This window comes from Theropithecus gelada, chromosome 8 (assembly GCF_003255815.1).
Source record: "Theropithecus gelada isolate Dixy chromosome 8, Tgel_1.0, whole genome shotgun sequence".
Taxonomy (NCBI): domain Eukaryota; kingdom Metazoa; phylum Chordata; class Mammalia; order Primates; family Cercopithecidae; genus Theropithecus; species Theropithecus gelada.
In genome coordinates, this window is record NC_037676.1 from 16252685 (window position 1) to 16274335 (window position 21651).

A 21651-nucleotide genomic window follows, 5' to 3' on the forward strand; every position below is an offset into this window, starting at 1 on the left:
TTAGCTGGGCATGGTGACAGGTAAGAACCGCTTGAATCCAGGAGATGAAGGTTGCAATGAGCAGAGATTGCACCACTGCACTCCAGGCTGGGCAACAAGAGCGAAACTCCTCCTCACAAAAAAAAAAAAGATGAGTCTCTAGGAAGCAGAGCCTGTGTTAGGATGTCAGTGGAAAACAAAACCATGATTTAAAATGTTATGCAATGTAGGATCTCAACTTCAAACAAAAAGGATAAAGTATATTGGAGCAAACATGCCAAAATGTCAGCAATGCTCTGGGAGGTGGAAGAGGCAAGACTTCTATTTTTCTTTATTATATGTGTTTGTATTTTCCTTTTTTTCCAAAAATCCTGGAGCCAGAAAAAAATCAAGAAATTTAAGTGTTAGAATAATTTTCTAGGAAGCCTACAAAATGACTAGAGTTTTCATAATGACACAAAGAAAAACAAATGATGTGTAAAGTCTATACTAAGGCTTAAATAACAAAAGATGATGATACAAAATGTTTGGTAAGTCAATATGTTGTAATATCACAATATATTCAAACAAACAGAAATTCCACTGAAATCTACATAGAAATGTGGTTTTTTAAATCAGGGATTTAGAAAACAATGTCATGATTCTAGACAAGATTCTAGCATAATCTGTATAATGTGCTTAGATGCTACAAAATGCACTCAATTTGTCTGTTATCATAAAGATGTTAATTATCATAAAGAATGAGGAAGATTAAAATTTAAACCAAGTGGCTTGTTTGGAGATTCAAGCATCTCTATCCAACCAATCTTCTTTAGCCTAATTAATCTTAACATTTATTTCCTTACTTTCCCTAACACAGCATTAATTGCAACATTGTCTTCATTTTACTCCTCATAGTCTTTAATGTAATAAGTTCAATTCTCTATTCCAGTTGTATAAACTTCAACTTAAGGCCCAATTTTTCCACACTATCCTCTTCCTCGGTACGAAGATATATTGTAATTATCAAAAAATTAACACAAAGCAATTAGAAAAACAACTTCCAACCACTTATCAACTTCCATTGATAAGCTCTCAAAGAACAGTGACATTGCCTTTTATTTTGCAATAAGCAAAATAAGAGTTTAAATTAAAAGCAGTAACGCTTTGAATTCATGTACAATGTTTGTTTTTAAAAAACAAAAACCATGTGTTCATTGTAGTTTTTTTTTTTTTTTTGAGACAGAGTCTCGCTCTGTCCCCCAGGCTGGAGTACAGTGGCGCGATCTCAGATCACTGCAAGCTCCGCCTCCCGAGTTCATGCCATTCTCCTGCCTCAGCCTCCCGAATAGCTGGGACTACAGGCGCCCTCCACCACGCCCGGCTAATTCTTTTTTTTTTTTTTTGTATTTTTAGTAGAGACGGGGTTTCACCGTGTTAGCAGGATGGTCTCAATCTCCTGACCTCGTGATATGCCCATCTTGGTGTCCCACAGTGCTGGGATTACAGGCGTGAGTCACCGCACCCGGTAAGAATTTTTTTTTTAATTTAAATTACTTACACATCAGACTGCTCTGCAATTTGTTTTTAAACTTACTATAAGCTTAATAAACTTATTAAACTTAAAAATTTCACACTTATCTTTCCATGGGATTAAATAAGCCTTTATATTGTTATTTTAATGGCTTCAAAAATGTCTTTAAAATGTCAATGAACTTAATTCCTATAAGGTATACAGGTTGTTTCCAATTTTCCCCCATTGTAAATAATTCTGAAAAGCAGTAAATAAGGAAATAAATTATTTTCCTAGACCCAATTCTGAAAAACAGAATTCCTGGGTAGAAGGTGTTTGCGCTCTGCTACAGCTGCTGTAATTCACACTTAAGGAGCTATACATGTGAGTGCTGTTTCTTACTCTTTGCCAGTACCAGGTACTAGCATTAAGAAATAAGCAAGAACTGAGAGCATGTTATTTTAACTCATATTTGGTAAACATTTTTCATATATTCCTTAGTCCTTCATACATTTCTTCTTTTCTGTCCATCCACTTATTTTTCCCTTTTTGTTTAGTTTTTTAAAATTGTGGCAAGAACACTTAATATGAGATCTACCTTCACAACAAAATTTTAAGGGAACAATACAATATTGTTAACTATAGGCACAATGCTGTAACAAATATCTTGAAAACTTTTTTGCCCTTGCATAACAAACCTCGTACCATTGAACAGTAAGTTCCCATTCCCCGGCAACCACCATTCTACTCTGTTTCTGACTTTGACTATGTTAGATGCCTCCTATAAGTAGAATCATACAGTATTTGCCCCATAACTGGCTTATTTCACTTAGCATGGTGTCCTCTAGCTTTATCTGTATCATTGCATATGGCAGGACTTTCTTCTTTTTAGGGGCTGCATAATACTCCATTGCACATATATGCCATATTTGCTTTACCCTATGGACATTTAGGTTGTTCCCACATCCTGGCTATCATAATGTGGCAATGTCCACCGTTGTGGGAAGTCAGGGACTCTGAATGCAGGGGCTGGCTGGAGCCGCAGCAGAGGAAACAAAAATTGTGAAGATTTCATGGACATTTACCACTTCCCTAATAATACTCTTATAATTTCTTACACCTGTCTCACTTTAATCTCTTAATCCTGTTATCTTTTTTTTTTTTTTTTTTTTTTTGAGACGGAGTCTCGCTCTGTCCCCCTGGCTGGAGTGCAGTGGCGCGATCTCGGCTCACTGCAAGCTCCGCCTCCCAGGTTCACGCCATTCTCCTGCCTCAGCCTCCCGAGTAGCTGGGACTACAGGCGCCTGCTACCGCGCCCGGCTAATTTTTTGTATTTTTAGTAGAGACGGGGTTTCACCATGGTCTCGATCTCCTGACCTTGTGATCCGCCCGCCTCGGCCTCCCAAAGTGCTGGGATTACAGGCGTGAGCCACCGCGCCCGGCCTAATCCTGTTATCTTTGTAAGCTGAGGATGTATGTCACCTCAGGACCCTGTGATCATTGCGTTAACTGAACAAACTGATTGTAAAACACGTTCTGTTTGAACAATATGAAATCAGTGCACCTTGAAAATAAACAGAGTAACAGCGATTTTAGGGAACAAGGGAAGACAACCGTAAGGTCTGTCTGCCTGCGGGGTCGGGCAGAACAGAGCCATATTTGTCTTCTTGCAGGGAGCCTATAAACAGTCATGCAAGGAGGAGAGATACTGCTAAATTCTTTTCCTAGCAAGGAATATAATATTAAGACCCTAGGTAAAGAATTGCATTCCTGGGGGGAGGTGTATAAACGGTCACTCTGGGAGTGCCCTATGCGGTTGAGATGAGGACTGACATACGCCCTGGTCTCCTGCAGTACCCTCAGTCTCACTAGGGTGGGGAAAAAACTCTGCCCTGGTCAGACAGGTTCTCTGCTCCCAAACCCCGTTTTCTGTTGAGATGTTTATCAAGACAATACGTGCACCGCTGAACACAGACCCTTATCAGGAGTTTCTGATTTTGCTCTGGTCCTGTTTCCTCAGAAGCATGTGATCTCTGCTCTGCCTTCTGCCCTTTGAAGCATGTGATCTTTGTGACCTACTCTTTGTTCATTATCTCCTCCCCTTTTGAAATCCCTAATAAAAACTTGCTGGTTTTGCGGCTCAGGACTTACCGGTATGTGATGTTACCCCCAGTGACCCAGCTGTAAAATTCCTGTCTTTGTACTCTTTCTCTTTATTTCTCAGACTAGCTGCCACTTCAGGAAAATAGAAATACAGGGGGCGGGTTCCCCCAATAGACCATGGGAATGCAAATATCTCTTCAACATCTTGATTTCAATTATTTTGGTAAATAACCCCTTATCAGATGTATGGTCTGCAAATGTTTTATCTCATAAGCTGCCTTTTCATGCTATTAAATGATTGCTTTGCTCTGCAGATTTTTATTTTGATGTACTCCCACCTGCCTATTTTTGCTTTTATTACCTGGGTTTTTGATGTCATACCAAGAAAAATGTCATGAAGTTTTGTCCCATGTGTTCTTTGAGGTGTTTTACAGTTTCAGATCTTATATTTAAGTTTTTAATCCATCTCGAGTTGATTTTTGTGTACTGTGTGAGATAAAGGTCCGATTTCATTATTTTGCTTGTGGATGACCAGTTTTCCCAGTACCATTTACAAAGCGACTATCCTTTCCCTATTGTGTATTCTTCGCATGTTTGTTGAAGATTAGCTGACCATATATGCATGGATTTATTTCTGGACTATTTTATTTCATCAGTCTATGTTTCTATATTTGTGCCAGTTCCATACTGTTTTAATTACTGTGTGTTGTAATATACTTTGAAATCAGGAACTATGATGCCTCCAGCTTTGTTCTTTGTCAAGATTGCTTTGGCTATTTGCAGTCCTTTGTCATTCTATATGAATTTTGGAATTGCTTTTCTATTTCTGTAAAAAAAAAAAAATGACACTGGGATTTTGATAGGGGTTGCATTGAATCTGTAGATCTCTTTGGGTGGTATGTCCATTTAGCCTCTATTATAGAGTTGTCTTTCTCTTGCTGATTTGACAGAGCTCTACATAGAGTATGTGCTAATATTACCTCAGTTTGTTCTTTGCTTATAAATACTGTTTCTATGGTTTTTATTCTCATTTTTTAATTTTTCTGAGACAGAGTCTCACTCTGTCATCCAGGCTGGAGTGCCATGCTGCAGTCTCAGCTCACTGCAACCTCTGCCTCCTGGGTTCAACGATTCTTCTGCCTCAGGCTTCTGAGTGCTGGAACTACAAGTGCGTGCCACCACGTGCAGCTAATTTTTTGTATTTTTGGTAGAGATGGGGTGTCGCTACGTTGCCCAGGCTGGTCTTGAACTCCTGGCCTCAAACAATCCACCTGTCTTTGCCTCCTAAAGTGTTGGGATTACAAGCATAAGCCACTACACACGGCCTGTTTCTAAGGTTTTTTAAAGCTTTTGTTGCTCTAATTATTAATCGTTTCTATTATACTAGTGTTCCTGGAAAGATCTTTTCTACTTAAGTCTATATTCTTAGTGTTTTAATTACTTTGTGTGTTTAAAACTAATTTTTCTGGAATACTTTGCATATATATGAAAAAGATCTAGCTCCTGCTAAAAAGGTAGCCACTGTCTCAAGAAGATTTACTAAAGGATCTACTTCTCCCAACCCCAACACCAATTGGAAACAGCAAATGTATCCCATATCAAAAGAGCAACTGCTTTTTAAGTATAAGGGGAGAGTTACGATAATCATAAAACAACAGTGAAAAACAGCCTTCTCTCTGCTCTCACCAGAAGAAACCCTGGCACCCTTGGCATCACCTCATCAGCAGGCTTGCAGCTTGCAACCACTTCCCAGCACTTGGCCAAAGAAGGCAAGAAAGCCGCCCTGTTCTCCTGTGCTGTCTTTACTAAGTAACTGTGGAAGGAACAGTGCATTTTCTACCTTCCAAGGCAGACACCCTGGCACCTGAGACTGATGATCTTGTGTAAAACAAGCAGGGTGCTGGATAAATACAGCTCTGGTATCCCAATGGCTTTAGTGTGTGGTAGAACCAAAGTAATAATAGTATGCTGCGGTATGTGTGACATCTTCCTTATCAACAGTAAGCCCAGATTTTTTTTAGAGTCAATGTCAACTAGAATCTTGTAGCATCATAACCTTTAAATAAATTACAACGGTTAGACCCCAAGAGGTTGGTTCTTGACTTTACGTAGTCTCTCCTGCTTGCTTTACGGATTTAAAATAATTCAACTTCCTGGAAAAGAACTCTAAAAATAAGCCACTAGAATTATAAAAACAATGTAAAAGATCATCATCGTTACCGTTCCTAGCAGCTGAATCAACTATTATTTGAGAACCTTTTATAAAACAATTCTATGATGTCAAATTATTCCCTTTCTGGGAATCATTCCCCCAATATTCCCATGTTTCCAAATGAGAAATTTGAGACTTGGAGAGGCTTAGCAACTAGCCCAAGGTCAGGACACAAATAGAAAGTGGCAGGACCAAGGTTTAAACCAATATCCTGTGCCTTAAAAGTTCGTTCTCCTCCTGCTCTTCTACGTTGTCTTATGAGATAATGAAATTTCTTTAATTGATAAAGGTCAAGCTAAAACAATGACGTAACATTTTAAACTATTATGTTAGTCAAAAAAATTTAAAAATAATATCCAATGCTGACCAAGGTATGATGAAGCCAGCTGTCTTTTATGCCAACCACGGTATAAACTGACATGAAGCTTTTGGAAAACAATTTGGCTATTTGAGTGAAGTGACTGTAAACAGGTACATATTTTGATTTCCTGATACTACTTCTAAGAATCTATCACAAGAAATTTCCCCCAAAGTTGAAAGTGCTAATTGTACAGATGTTCATCATAGAATCATGTATGAATGTGATACAGAAGCACTAAAAATATTCAAAAGTAGTTAAATGTTACTGTATCCGCTAAATGTAAAAGTGATTACTATATATTAAATGACAAAGCAGGATATAAACTTATCTAAATTTCATTTAAAATCACAAATTTAAAAAAGCTAAAGGGTGATTCCTAAACTACATGCTAAACTTTTTGAAGTGTGGCAAACTGCTATAATTAAAAGTGACTATGTTACTAGAACTAAGGAATATGAAGTTGGTCAACTCAACTGTAATTTCCACCACTACTTACTGCTTTAAAATAAAAATACCTCAAAGCCATAGTAGAGCAATTAAAAATTTAACACTCAGAGGAACATGTCTACGTGTGGAGGCAATGTCTTCTATATCAGCTAAAATACGACTAATTTCCAGCAGAATATGAAAAAAGTCAAGGTGATCTGCAGTCACAGCATATCACAGTGGGGAGAAATCTAGAAATCTGCCCTTTCAGTTACATAGAAAACTATTATCAAAGAGGTTCAATGATCCATCCAAAGTCATTGACTGTCTGGACAACATTTTTCAGCATCAAAGTTGTCTTTCCAAAGTGAACACACTTTGTTGTGGTCCTCTGTCCACAAAGTAACTTCTCACTAGGCTCCTCATAATACCAGGTTAGTCTTAAGTCATGATAATAACTAACCATCAAGAAGAAGAACCTGGGAAAGTCATGCTTATGATTTTGGGAAAATACACAGGCCTACCACACAAACTAGATTAAATGCAATGTTGACCCCTTAGAATACATTCTATATACTCTACAGAGTCATATACAGATTCAATGTAACAGGAATAATTAGAATTAGTATTCGATTTATTATGTTCCTAAAATCTCACGTGACTTCATTACAGAGATTGACAAAAGCTGATCCTAAAATTCATACAGAAAATCAAGAGACCCAGAATAGCCATAACGATCTTGAAATAAAAGAAAAACGTTGAATGACTCACATCCTGATTTCAAAACTTACTAATCAAGACAGTGTAGTACTGGCAAAGGTAGACGTATACACGCAAATAACACAATTTAGAAACCAGAAATAAACTCTCACATTCTTAACCAATTATTTTTAACAAAGGTGCCAAGGCATATCGATGGGGGAAAGAATAATGTTTTCAACACCTGGATGTCCATGTGCGAAAAACAATTAGACTTTCTACCTCATACCATATAAAAATATAACTCAAAATGAATCAGAAACTGAAATGTAACAGCTAGAATAGCAAAAAAAAATCTTAAAAGAAAACACAGGCATAAATCTTCACAACCCTGGATGAGGCAACTGTTTCTGAGATACAATACCAAAAGCAGAAGCAACAAAAGAAAAAAAAAATTGATAAAACTGGACCTTGTCAAAATTTAAAACATTTGTGTTTCCAAGGACACTATCAAGACAGTGAAAACACAGCCCAAGAACTGGGAGAAAATATTTGCAAATGATAACTCTGACAAGGGTCTAATATCAGACTATATAAGAACTCCTACAATTCAATAAAAAAATCCAGTTTAAAATTGGCAAATGATTTGAATAGACACTTCTCCAAAGAAGATATACAAACAGCCAATAAGCATGCAAAACAGCACTCAATGTCACTGGTTGTCAGAACGCAAATTGAAACGAGACATCACTTCATACCCAGTAGGATAGCTGTTAACAAAAAAGACAGACAAAGCCAAGTGTTGACAAGGATGTGGAAAAACGGGATTCTTCCTACACTCCTGGTGAGGATATAAAATTGTCCAGCCACTTTGGAAAATAGCCTGGAGGTTTCTTAAACTGTTAAACACAGAGCTACTATTTGAGCCAGTTTTCTGATTATGGTTAACTAAATTTTAAACAAAACCATTCCACAGAATATCAGCTATCTTTTTTCCCCAGATATTATGATGTACCAGAAACTTAAAAGGAAATAAAAGCCTAAATGTGCACAACATAAGAGTTTCTTCTGCATTTTTAGACTATAAAGGCTTTAGTAGCCATAGATATTCACACTAAGCATCCTGGGGATCTTTAGAACTTAGATCATTCCGCATGGCTGTCTTCCTAGCTTTAAGAGCCTACAAAAGGTTAAGAATTCTGTAATAATTCCCCCACACTTCCCTGCTTATTACGCTGAGGAAACTGAATACACCTGATGGGGCATCAAGGATATTTGTTATTCATGATGTAATGTTATCCACCCTATTTTCTTTGCACAAGAGGCTCAGAAATTTGTACCGCCTGCCCAGGTTTCCCTCACATCACAGCCTTCAATCCCGGACCTCTCTTTTAGGACAAGACAGCCCTCCTTCCTAGGACTTAGTGCATGTGTGATTCATGTTTATTTGAGCAGGTTTTTTGTTTGTTTGTTTGCTTTTACTATCCTGTTAGCTCCCCAGAGACAAGGCCCCTGCTCATTTTTCGCTCAGGACTGCATCCTTAACACCTGACACTCACAATGTATAAAGAAACTGTAGTCGACATTCTATAACAGTACAGGCATACCTGGGAGATACAGATCACCCCATAAGACACATGTCATAATAAGGCAAATCACAAAAATTGTCTGGTTTCTCAGTGCATGTAAAACTTATATTTACACTACACTATAGTCTGCTAAGTGTGCAATAGCATTATGTCTAAAAAACAATATGCCTTAATTTAAAAATATTTCATTGCTAAAAAAAAATGCTGATGATCATCTGAGCTTTTAGTAGGCAGGAATTCTTTTGCTGGCGGAAGGTCTTGCCTCAGTGCTGATGGCTGCTGACTGACTGATTAGGGTGGTGGTTGCTGAAGGTTTGGGTGGCTATGGCAATTTAAAGTAAGACAGCAATGAAGTTTGCAACATCAACTGACTCTTTCATGAAAGATTTCTCTGTAGCATGTGATGCTGTTTCATAGCATTTTACCTACAGCAGAACGTCTTTCACAATTGGAGCCAATCCTCTCAAACCCATCACTGCTTTAAGTTTATGGAATATTCTGACTCCTTTGTCATTTCAACAATGTTCACAGCATCTTCATCAGGAGTAGATTCCATCTCAACAAGATAATTTGCTCATTCATAAGAAGCAACTCCTCATTCTGCTCAAATTTCACCAGAGATCAACAGCAATGCAGTCACAGCTGTAGGCTTCACTTCTCATTCTAGTTCTCATCCTATTTCTACCACATCAGCAGTGACTTCCTCCACTGAAGCACTGAACCCCTCAAAGTCATCCATGAGGGTCAGGTCAACTTCTTTCAAACTCCTATTCAGTTGGTGCTTCGATCTCCTTCCATGAATCACGAATGTTCTTAATGGCATCTAGAAGAGCAAACCCTTTTCAGAAGGTTTTCAACTGACTTTGCCCAGTTCCATCAGAAGAATTAGTATCTACGGCAGTCACAGTCTCACACAATGTACTTCTTAAATAGTAAGACCTGAAAGTCAAAATTACTCCTTGATCCGTGGGCTGCAAAATGGCTGCTATGTTAGCAAGTGTGAAAACATTCATCTTCCTGTACATCTCCATCAGAGTTCTTGGGTGAACAGGTGCATTGTCAGACACAAGTAATATTTTGAAAGAAATATCTTTCTGAGTTGTAGGTCTTAACAATGGGCTTAATATTCAGCAAACCAGGCTGTAAACAAATACGCTGTCATCCAGGCTTTGTTGTTTCCTTTGTAGAGCACAGGCAGAGTAGATTTAGCATAATTCTTAAGTGCCCTAGAATTTTCAGAATGGTAAGTCAGCATCGGCTTCAACTTAAAATTACCAGATGCATTCGCTTCTAATAAGACAGCTTGTCCTCTGAAGCCAGGCACTGACTTCTCCTGTCTACCTGTGCAAGTCTTAAACAGCATCTTCTTTCAATATGAAGCTGTTTCACCCACAATGGAAGTCTGTTGTTTTGTGTAGCCACCTTTATCAATGATCCCAGCTAGATCGTCTGGATACCTTGCTACTTCACCTTGTACTTTCATGTTATGAAGAGTTACTTTAAACCTCATGAACCAACCTCTGCTAGCTTCCAACTTTTTTTCTGCAGCTTCCTCACCTCTCTCAGCCTTCAATTGAGGAGAGTTAGGGTCTCATCCTGGATTAGGCTTTGACTAAAGCAAAAGTTGCAACTGGCTTAATCTTCTGGTCAGATCTCTCAAACTTTCTCTATGCCGGGAGTCTGTTTTGCTTTCTTATTTGTGTGTTCACTAGAGAAGCCCTTTTAATTTTCTTCAAGAACTTTTCCTTTACAACTTGGCTAACTGCTTGGCACAAAAGACCTGGCTTCTGGCCTATCTTGGCTTTCAATGTGCCCTCCTCATTAAACTTAATCATTTCTATCTTTTGATTTAAAGTGAGAGACACGCGACTTTTCTTTTACTTGAATATTTACAGGTCATTATAGGGTTATTAATTAGTTATTTTCAGTATTATTGTGTCTCAGGGAAAAAGGAGGATCAAGGACAGGGAAGGGGATGGAAGAGGGACCAATGGAGCAGTCGAAATGCACACGCATCAGCTGGGTTCGCTGTCTTACATGGGCACGGTCTGTGGTGTCCCGAAACAATCGCAATAGTAATATCAAAGATCACCAATCGCAGATCACCATAACAGATATAATAATAACGAAAAAGCTTGAAATAGTGTGAGAATTACCAAAACGTGACACACAGACATGAAGTGAGCAACTGCTGTTGGGAAAAATGATGCTGGTAGACTCGTGAAAAATACAGTATTTGCAAAGCTCAAGAAAATGAGCGATGCTTATACCTTTGTTTCTTCTGATTTGCTCTTCCAATCTGCCAGGGATTCAGAAGCCACATAACTGTTTTATCACTGTATACAAAATAAGACAATGTAGGCAGTGTATGGAAGACCTTATTTATCTATCTAGAGAGATCAATCCATCTTTTTTTTTTTTTTTTTGAGACGGGGTCTTGCAGTGTCACCCAGGTTGGAGCACAGTGACATAATCGAGGCTCACTGCAATCTCTGCCTCCCAGGTTCAAGCAATTATCCTGCCTCAGCCTCCTGAGTAGCTGGGACTCCAGGAGCGTACCACCACGTCTGGCTAATTTTTTTGTATTTTTAGTAGAGATGGGGTTTCACCATATTGGCCAGGCTGGTCTCAAACTCCTGACCTCAAGTGATCCACCCGCCTTGGCCTCCCAAAGTGCTGGAATTACAGGTGTGAGTCACCGCACCCAGTCTGTCTGTCTGTCCGTCCGTCTGTCCATCCGTCCATCCATCCATCCATCCATCCATCCAAAGTATAGGAATCGCAGTGAAGATATTTTGTGAAACCTTTTATGGCTTCTTGAGAGACACAAAGTTTTAGATTCTCAGCTGTGGTTCAAATAGTGGAGGCTGCAGGCTGTCTTGGGAATGTAAGTCCAGTGAAAGTGTAAAAAAGAACATAAAAATATAGGCTGCTGAACTGGGAAAAGGTGCTAAAACCAAATCTTGAGACCACTTAGCAATTAAGGAATATCCAATTTCAAACTAGCATTTATCTTGGGAGAAGTACATTTTCCATCTCATTTAGACCACATTAACAAAATCAGTTTTTAACAGACTATAATTATCTGTTAGCAATAAAATGTCCTTTTACGATTCAGAATGCCAATCATGCTTACCATATTTTAATGCTATGTGACCCATCATAAAAAGTCATGTTTATACCTCAAATTGGAAATTCTATTTATAAGCACCCCAGTAAAAAATCACTGTAAATAGTTGTAGTAACATAACTTTCCAAAAGGTTCTTTTTATCCCCATCCATAAAGTGGTCACTCACCTGCATTAAGAGCTGTAAATAAATTTTTTCTCGAAGGACCTAAGATATAAAAGAAACATGTAAAATATACACGTTTATTTGACATATCACACAAAAACAAACCATGCTGATAAGAATTATTTTCAAACACAATCAATCTCTAAATTCCAGGTTCCAGGTGGGAAATATTAGTGAGATTCAACCAACTTTTGTCAAGCGCATTTTAAATATAAGATGATATTCCACATAACATCCAAAGGTTTCAGAATGATATGCAAGTCATCACCACAAATTAAATAGCATCAGTTTTAATAGGAAAAGCCAGTGTTTTTTCAGTCAAGAACAGCTGAAGTTCAAGTTTTAACAGTGCTGAATTCACACACTGACTGTGCACATATGCTCTTCTGCTGCCAGGAGAGCAGAGGCCAGACTTGATGAAGGACAGTCACTCCTGTGTTCTTTCTGAAACTACCCGTTTCTATTCAGCTATGAAGAAAAATAGAAATATTACTGTATCAGTTTTCCTCCAAACTGATACAATATAAAATCAGGAGTGGTAATAGGTACAGAGCTGTAAGTCACTAAAATCTATGCACACTTCTACTTAACATGAAATAGCTGTTTCTAGCACATCATCATCTGCAGATTAGTTACAAGAGCTACCATGTTCTATCCGAAATTTTACAGAGATGATCATCTCTTAAAATATGTGGCTGTTATCAATGGAAAGCACTGATTCCCACTCAAGTAAAACCGTTTCAACACAAGAACCTATCAATTCCATAGTGAGGCATTTTAGAATTCTGAGTCTCCTGTTCTACAAAGCTGTCTATGAAATCTCATCCTCTGAAAGTCATTTTAGTATCAAAGTTCCACGGTGTTAACTTCGTCACTCCTGTGTGGATCATGGGGCTTTATCATCATCAATAAAAAAAAACCCACAGTTTTCCATCCTGATGTCAACCCAGCAAGAGGTCATTTGGTGCCTCTGAAATTTGATTAAATCCCTAGACAGATGACAACCTGCTGCACACCGAAGACTTCAACCCACTCCTAAAATTCATGCCTATTTTCTCCTCAATTCAGTACAAAGAAAAGGTACTGATGTACATTTACCAGCCTCAAGTTACCATATGATCCTTTAAACACACACAGAGACACACGTTAATGAGGATACTGTGACAGAGCAGCACCTTTTAGAAAGTTACTAATAGATGTTAACAATCCAAAGAGTTTCAGGCAGGTTAACCCGGTAATTCCTCCTTCGGGGACATTCAGAAGTAACCAGAGTCTGAAACGACGAACTATGACTCACATTTGAAGAGTTTCATCTAAGTAGTGATACACCCCATTAAAAGTCAGAAGTTGTCCAGTAGAAACTAAACTGGGCAACCAAAGAATTTGGCAACCGTGGACTGTTGCACGGCCATTTAAAGTGAAGAAGCTCTCATGATATACTAACTTAATAAAAAGCAAGATACAGAAGCGTGTATTCATTATTACCCCAGTTTTGCTGGAATAAAAACAACACAACAGATACATTCCGAGGAAAAAAGTCAGAAGGAAATGTGATAGCAATTGGTGGTTCACAGAATTAAGGAAGACTCTTTGTTTCTGTGTTTTCCAAATTCTCTCACATAAATGTGGGTCTCATTTTATAGGTCAAGTTTCTCATTCACAATTATCCTCTCAGGCTTCGGTTAAGCTTCAGTTCACTAAGCACACAGAAGGCTTTTTTTTTTTTTTTTTTTTTTTTTTGAGACGGAGTCTCGCTCTGTCACCCAGGCTGGAGCACAGTGGCGTGATTTCGGCTCACTGCAACCTCTGCCTCCTGCGTTCCAGCAATTCTCGTGCCTCAGCCTCCCGAGTAGCTGGGACTACAGGTACACACCACCATGCCCAGCTAATTTTGTATTTTTGGTAGAGATGGCGTTTTGCCATGTTGGCTCGGCTGGTCTCGAGCTCCTGACCTCAAGCGGTCCACCCATCTTGGCCTCTCAAAGTGCCGAGATTACAGGCGTGAGTCACTGCGTGTGGCACAAAGAAGGCTCCTGATGTGCTTTGGGTCCACTGAGACAAAGTTGCATGAAAACAATGCACATTAAGTATATACTACATATTTTGTAAACCTGAAAATTACTTTTAATAGTCACAGCAAATACAGGGTGAGTGATATGAGAAGGAACAGAGATAAAGAACATTTAGAGGAAGAACAGTGTGTTGGACCAAAGACATGAAGACACAAGTACAGTAATAAACACAAAACCTCTACCCTGATGAAAAGTCATCATGCATTTCTACTCCTTTCTATCTCACTCTTCTACGGCACTAGTTTAGAATTATTTAACTCTACAAGTTTTGTTATTTTGACCTTATACCTTTGTTCTGCCTGCTGATTTACATGTAGTGATTTTTAACTACAGAACCTACCAACTCTCAAAACAACGATTTCTTCAGTGTGAAAATGTATTATATCTCCTTTCTCAACACATTTTTAATCATTGTTAAATATACCATAAACCTGTCAAAATTTAACTTTCTACAAGCCAAAGACTTTAAGCGTCTTGCCCTCCCTCTTCTAACCACAGTGAGAACCATACCTTTTGGAGGAGTTTTCAGCAAGTGAACATGAGCCCTGGATACCAAAGGCTTCAAATAAAAGGATCCTGAGGAACCATTTTGAAATGCTGGTTTTGGAGGTTTCTCCTCATATTTGATGACAGCGGCATTACCAGCTGTAACAAAACAGAAAAGGACACTTTATCCTATAAATACGGTTTCAAACTTCCACATTTATTCCTTTGTTCTTGAATCAACAAATGCTCAATAAGCACCTACGACATGCCAGTCATTACTGAACACTGGGAATACAGCGTGGATAACAGGTAGCTTGTGTCCTCAGGGATGCAAAATAAAGGCTGTAATCAGAGTGACCACACATCCTGGTTAGCTGGGCACCGTCCAAGTTTATGCATCTTGTCTAGTTCAGCTTTCATTCCAGACAAAAGTTGGAGAAGAAATAATACAGCCATTCATGCCATGTAACAAGAATGCCCCAGGTGCAGCTAGAAAGAGCATCCATCTCCACGGGGACAAGAAAGAATTCACGCAGCCAGCTAGTTAATGACACAAGAACAGTAACATACAGACTCTTTGGTAGCTATAAGGATGAGATCTGGTTCAAATCCTCGCTGCTACAGCAAGGAGTTAAAACGCCAACTTCTGCCCTGAACAAAGGAAGTTTGTTCCAAAGCAAACTTTATGTTTTACTCCAAAGCAAAAGCATAAAAGGGAATCTCACCTAAATAACAAAAACCGTCTTTTGTATTATGTATAAAAATTTCCCCTCCACCAACCCAGACTGGATTTTTTATTGTTTTGTTTTTTTTTTTTCTTGAAATGGAGTCTCACTCTGTCACCCAAGCTGGAGTGCAGTGGTGTGATGTCGGCTCACTGCAAGCTCCGCCTCCCGGGTTCACGCCATTCTCCTGCCTCAGCCTCCCGAGTAGCTGAGACTACAGGTGCCCGCCTCCACACCCGGCTTATTTTTTCTATTTTTAGTAGAGATGGGGTTTCACCGTGTTAGCCAGGATAGTTTCAATCTCCTGACCTCGTGATCCTCCCATCTCAGCCTCCCAAAGTGCCGGGATTACAGGCGTGAGCCACCGCGCCCAACCCGTTTCTTAATAATCATCACTATCCAATTCTAGGCACCCAATTCTATTCTACTATTCAACACTTATAAATTTCTTTATTACCAACTTTGATCTCTTTTCTCACTTTACTCATTTAGCAAAGGGTTAAGATAGCTACCTTGTTTACAAACACATTCTAAATGTGAGGACAGCTAGAAATTTTTCACTCGGCTAAACTATTCCAACTGCTACAACAGTGCTTATACACATCACATTCAAACTTTGTACAGGCATGCTATTATTTTCCCCTAATCCACACTCGGTCCCTGTACAATGAGCCATCTGTTAATTGTTCTTGTGCCCAAATAACATTCCTAATATTAGGTCAAATCGACACAGAGCCTTCCCTCCTGCTGAGAAAATTCTGTCAATTTCCTGTTCTTTTTTTCCAATTCTCACCTCCTCGAGAACCTAGAGATTTGGCTTTTCGAAAGTTGATAGGAAGCCAAATGGGAGTGACAGTATTAAAGATACTGCTATTATAACATTCAACAGAACCCTTTTTAGATGTTCATATAAAATGGATGTTGGGTTTCAATGAGCATTTTAGCTTTTGTGAATCAAATCCAACAAAGAAAACGAGAGTCTTAACCAAGGAATTATAACAATCTGGATTTTAGTCTTACTTTTCTTGAAGCTATATTTGATTATATTCAGCAACAAATAAGTCACTTATTCATATTTTAAAAAATTAAACCGAGTTCAATTTACAAACCTAATATGAAATTGTGTGATTCTAAATTCATGCTTTTCCTTTCTAAACTTTAGACACAAAGGCTCACGGTTCACAAAGAGATCAGTAAAAAGATTTTCACTAAAGTAAAGGACACGTTCCTCATGAGGAATGATACTCCTGTCCCTTGGCTGTCACACGCAGAATAGGAGGTGGTGTGCTGGAAATCAGCTGTCTCACTGCCACTTTTCAGACTCAATACAACACTAGATCCATCTGGCACCAACTTCGTAACACACAACATGAAGTCGGAATCTATACTGCAAGGATAAAATGTCTGCATGTGACTCAGGTACAAACATACACGCATTTATGTTTTACACATATTTACATGAAAGCTATATATACAAGATATATATTCATATACTCTATGATCAACGATCGTACATGCTTTCTGCCTTACTAATGGCAGGCACAAACTGTACTGAGCTGAACATAATTTTATGACTGACACTTAATATCTTTCTTTCAATCTCTACTCACTGTACTCTAGGCTGGCCCACTGCTTTCTAGTAAACCCCAACATGAGGCATAATGCTCTTCAAATATTTCCTCTGCCCTCTATTTCTGATCCTAACATGGCAACTGACTGGGTATCCTGATGCTATCTAAATTTTCCCTCAGCCAGAGTCGTTATATCCAAACAATAAAGTCCTCAGCGGCAACAGTTCCAATGTAAGAGATGCATAATAGTTTCGAGCAATGGAACAGGATGTAAAATACCCAAGTTCTGGTGCTGACTTGGCCACTGCCTAGCTGTGCTGAATCACCTATCTATGAGTAAGAAGGGTCTGAATATCAGGTATGGGAATAGACAGCACATTCGCCTTCACAGGGGCCCTACTAACTGACTGTGGTATTCAGTCCCACTGAGGTTGGAAGCATCCTCAGAATCATCCTAAAGACAGTGTTCTAGAGAGCCATGGACAGTAAACACTGCTGGCTTGAAGAGACAATACGTTAAATTTTCCATGTGGCCACCTACTTCTCAACCTGATCTAGTATGTAGTTTAAAACTGCCCCTTTGTCATCTTTGGTCCCAACTGTCTCAATTATGCCAGAATAATAGATTCTCTGGAATCCTATCTTCATTTCCCCCATGGCCAAAGTGTGTTTCAAGTGAAATAAAGGAGCTGGTGAGACTAAAAGGAAAAATGAAGGGATATTCTCAGAAAAGCCCAAGCAGAAGAAATGATTTTCCTATTAGAAAAGGGCTTCTCGGCCAGGCATGGTGGCTCAGGCCTGTATTCCCAGCACTTTGGGAGGCCAAGGTGGGTGGATCACGAGGTCAGGAGATCAAACCATCCCAATTAACAAGGTGAAACCCAGTCTCTACTAAAAATACAAAAAAATTAGCCAGGCGCAGTGGTGGGCGCCTGTAGTCCCAGCTACTCGGGAGGCTGAGGCAGGAGAATGGCGTGAACCTGGGAGGCGGAGCTTGCAGTGAGCCGAGATCGCACCACTGCACTCCAGCCTGGGTGACAGAGCGAGACTCCGTCTCAAAAAAAAAAAAAAAGAAAAGAAAAAAGAAAAAGAAAAGGGCTTCTCAGGCTTGGCACAGTGGCTCACAACTGCAATCCTAGCACTTTAGGAGGCCAAAGTGGGCAGGTCACTTGAGGCCAGGAGTTCAAGACCAGCCTGGCCAATATGGCGAAACCCTGTCTCTACTGAAAACACAAATATTAGCTGGACATGGTGGCAGGTGCCTGTAATCCCAGCTACTCAGGAGGCTGAGGTGGGAGAACTGCTTGAACCCAGGAGGCAGAGGTTGCAGTGAGCCAAGATTGCGCCACTGCACTCCAGCCTGGGTGATAGAGTGAGACTCCGTCTCAAAAGAAAAAAAACGGCTTCTCATTGTTCCAGACTTTTATCTGCAAACTACCATTCATACTACATTCTAACATCTAGTGAAAATTCGCTTTTATTACATTATGTATATACACACAGAGCCAACATTCTGTTCATTTCTTGAATTTTATGTGAATCAGTTTAACACTCCCCACTGTGCCAGATCATCTGCCCACCTGGCTTAAAATCCAAGTACTACTGAAATCTAAGCTCTTGAATTTCAAAAGCAAAATCACTCAACTATATCATAACAAGAACGTCTCACATATACCCTAGAAAAACATGAACAGAGAAAGAATGAGAACAAAGTTAACAGTGGTTTGGATAGTATTTCCTTCTTCAATAGTCCATTCAGAAGTGTGCAAGTACTAACATGTTTTGTGATGTAGAGCCTAATGAATCGACTGCCTGTTCCTCATCTTAGCCTCACCTATGACAGACATCACTAGTTGAACACAAAACTTTCCCTCTGAACCTGGAGGCACCCTGAGAAACCACTGACACTATCCTACAGGCGAATTCTTATCCACTAACCGGTGTTGGCCACTAACCAGTGTTGGCAGATGAGACAATATTCACTTGCCATTCCTGTTGTGAGAGAAGAAAAAAAAAACAACTAAGGGTAAATAAGCCCCACCCTATTCTTTATCAGCTTAATCACTTGAACAACTCAAAACACCATCCTGCCAAACAATGAGCCCTGTTTTATTGCAGTGAAAAGAGTCAGAGACATTTTGTTGCTTCAAGGACTTTGAAGATGACCCAGTCCTCCCTTGTCATTGATCAGAGGAGAGTATGGAGGCCGGAGGCTAAGAGAAGACAAGGATCATCCAACTTAACATGAGTTAGTAGGAAAACTAAGGTGGGACTGGGCGTGGTGGGTGGCACATGCCTGTAATCCCAGCGCTTTGGGAGGCAGATGCAGGCATATCACTTGTGGTTAGGAGTTCGAGACCATCCTGGCCAACATGGTGAACCTCATCTCTACTAAAAATACAAAAATTAGCCAGGCATGGGAGTGCATGCCTATAATCCCAGCTAATTGGGAGGTTCAGGCAGGAGAACTGCTTGAACCCGGGAGGCAGAGGTTGCAGTGAGCTGAGATCACACCACTGCACTCCAGCCTGGGCGACAAGAGCGAAACTCCATTTAAAACAAACAAACAAACAAAGGTGGGCCCAAGGTTAGTGCCCTTTTCTACATGTCACACCCCTCTCAGCCAGGGCTGGCAGTGAAGGTGAAGGGAAAGAACACTCCATTTCTTTTATTCAGTCTCCTTCTGTTCCTTGCATTTCCAGGAGAATGCAAATAGCTTTGGTCTGCACCTCTTACATTTCCCCTACCATCTGGCTCTCAAATATAAACATGGTTTTGTGGCCAAAGTGGAAGAGGAAGTAATGTCTTTGAAACTTATTTTCCTGCTAACATGGCAAAATTATACACTCTCCCAAGAGCCCCTTCTAAATTGCACAACAGTCCCCAAACCTTCAACTCTGTTCATGACAAACAATATATCATTTATTTTTATCCAGTGACTTTAATGATCTTAAAAACTGGATGTTAGGTATCTGAGTGCGAAACAGCTTATAATCTTTAGCTTCTATAAATGAGTACATTTGGTATAAAAACCATTGTGAAATGTTTTTACACTAATATCCAAAAGGATCAAGATCATAACTTTGAAATTTTCTACACTTAAAAGAACACACACAAAGAACCTGCTAAAATTCCCAAATAAGAAAAACGTACTGTCTTACGTATTTTGATTCGGTCGTTTAAAAAACTTAGTAACGTTATTTCTATAGGATCCCAAAGTTCCGAGAACCCGATGCTAATTTTACAACAGCACTATGTTGTATCAGAAGTTCTTAAATGATGCCACTAACGATATCACATCACAAAGAAACAAGCAGACAAAGCAAGAAACCACTATTCGTTAAAGGGATTCAGATACTTAAGCCAGTATAAATCAGAACACCGATCAAAAGAGAAAGTGAATTCTTCACATGACCATCCATTATCAGAAGCAGGAAATTTTCAGCGCAAAATGATTTTTTCATGTTTTGAGGTAGCCTTTAAATGTATACATGTTTAATACTTTCAGTTACAACTCAGGAAAACAATCAAAGATGTGATGTTTCCATTTTAATTTCAGATAAGTATTTTTCTACACTTGCACAACTACCAGCTACATACACACAAAAACTAGTTATTTAATAAGAAACTAGACCATCAAAAAGTCTTTGATAATAGGATAATTTCATGTGCCAGAGCATGAACGATGCTGCTGAATTATATCAAGAGTGCCAAAACCCATAAAAGAGACAATAAAATTGGTCCTACACAGAAGCACTCACATCTTAAATATACATACAAAATGTCCCCCAAATACTACAATTACCATAAATTACAAGTTACAAAAATAACAGTCAAGAGATCCTAAATTCATTTATTGAATAAAAATTTAAGCATGCTTACGAAGAAAAGAAACCAGAAATCGTCGACCTACTTTTTTTCCCAGTAAACGTGGCTAACAAAGGAATTACACAAAGGCTGTACGATCCCACGAGCAGCAGAGTCAATAAGGTAGCATCATAGTGCCTCTCTGAACCAGGCGGTGGGGTGAGGGTAGAATTGATAAAGATTTTTGAAGAAATATCAGTTTCTGTACAACTGCGAAATCCTCCTGGTACAGTCATTTAAAAGGATCAAAGCAAGCTTAAGCAGGAAACACTGCAGCCATGCTCCCTCTCTTATCCCTCATGCTTGCTCTTAGTGAATTCGAATGGAGGAAAAAAAAAAAATGTGTAAGCTCCAAGGCACTACACAAAACAGATTAAACCAGCTAGCAAATCAAACTAAGAAAGAGACTCATTGATCTGAATGCTTAATCCGCCAACAGGAACACATCGCCACTAGACAGGCTCTGTGGGTGTATGGTAAACCCCTTTGTTAAAAGACAAAAAGGAATGGACAAAAGCATTTTACGACCTCCTTAGGAGCATCAGACATGGTACTGAAACGGTGGCCAAGTCAACATGGATGTCGACGGAAAACACGGCGCTATGGCACTACAGATTGTGTCTGTTTCAAGTGCCACAAATTCTGTTGCCACAACAGTTTTTCTAGAGCATGCTGGTGATTCTGTTTTGGCAGTTTGTTTTTAAAATTGCTTTGCAAGACAAAGAGAGCTTAAAATAATACATGTGTGAATTACCTTTTCAAATTCAGAGTTCTC

At 39.2% G+C, this 21651-nt stretch overlaps 1 protein-coding gene across 7 annotated transcripts in view; it reads right to left on the bottom strand.

Moving 5' to 3' along the window:
- The window catches only part of MTUS1 (microtubule associated scaffold protein 1), a 159093-nt gene that overhangs the window by 57044 nt on the left and 80398 nt on the right, over nucleotides 1-21651 (bottom strand). For 6 of the 7 annotated variants that reach the window (XM_025393347.1, XM_025393349.1, XM_025393344.1 and 3 more), the window contains 2 exons: nucleotides 14738-14872; nucleotides 12159-12197 (listed from right to left, as the gene is read on the bottom strand). In XM_025393347.1, coding sequence (XP_025249132.1) covers nucleotides 12159-12197; nucleotides 14738-14872 — 174 coding nt within the window. Of the gene's footprint in view, nucleotides 1-12158; nucleotides 12198-14737; nucleotides 14873-20922; nucleotides 21432-21651 lie in introns of those variants that run through there. The other variant, XM_025393351.1, reaches the window with a different exon arrangement.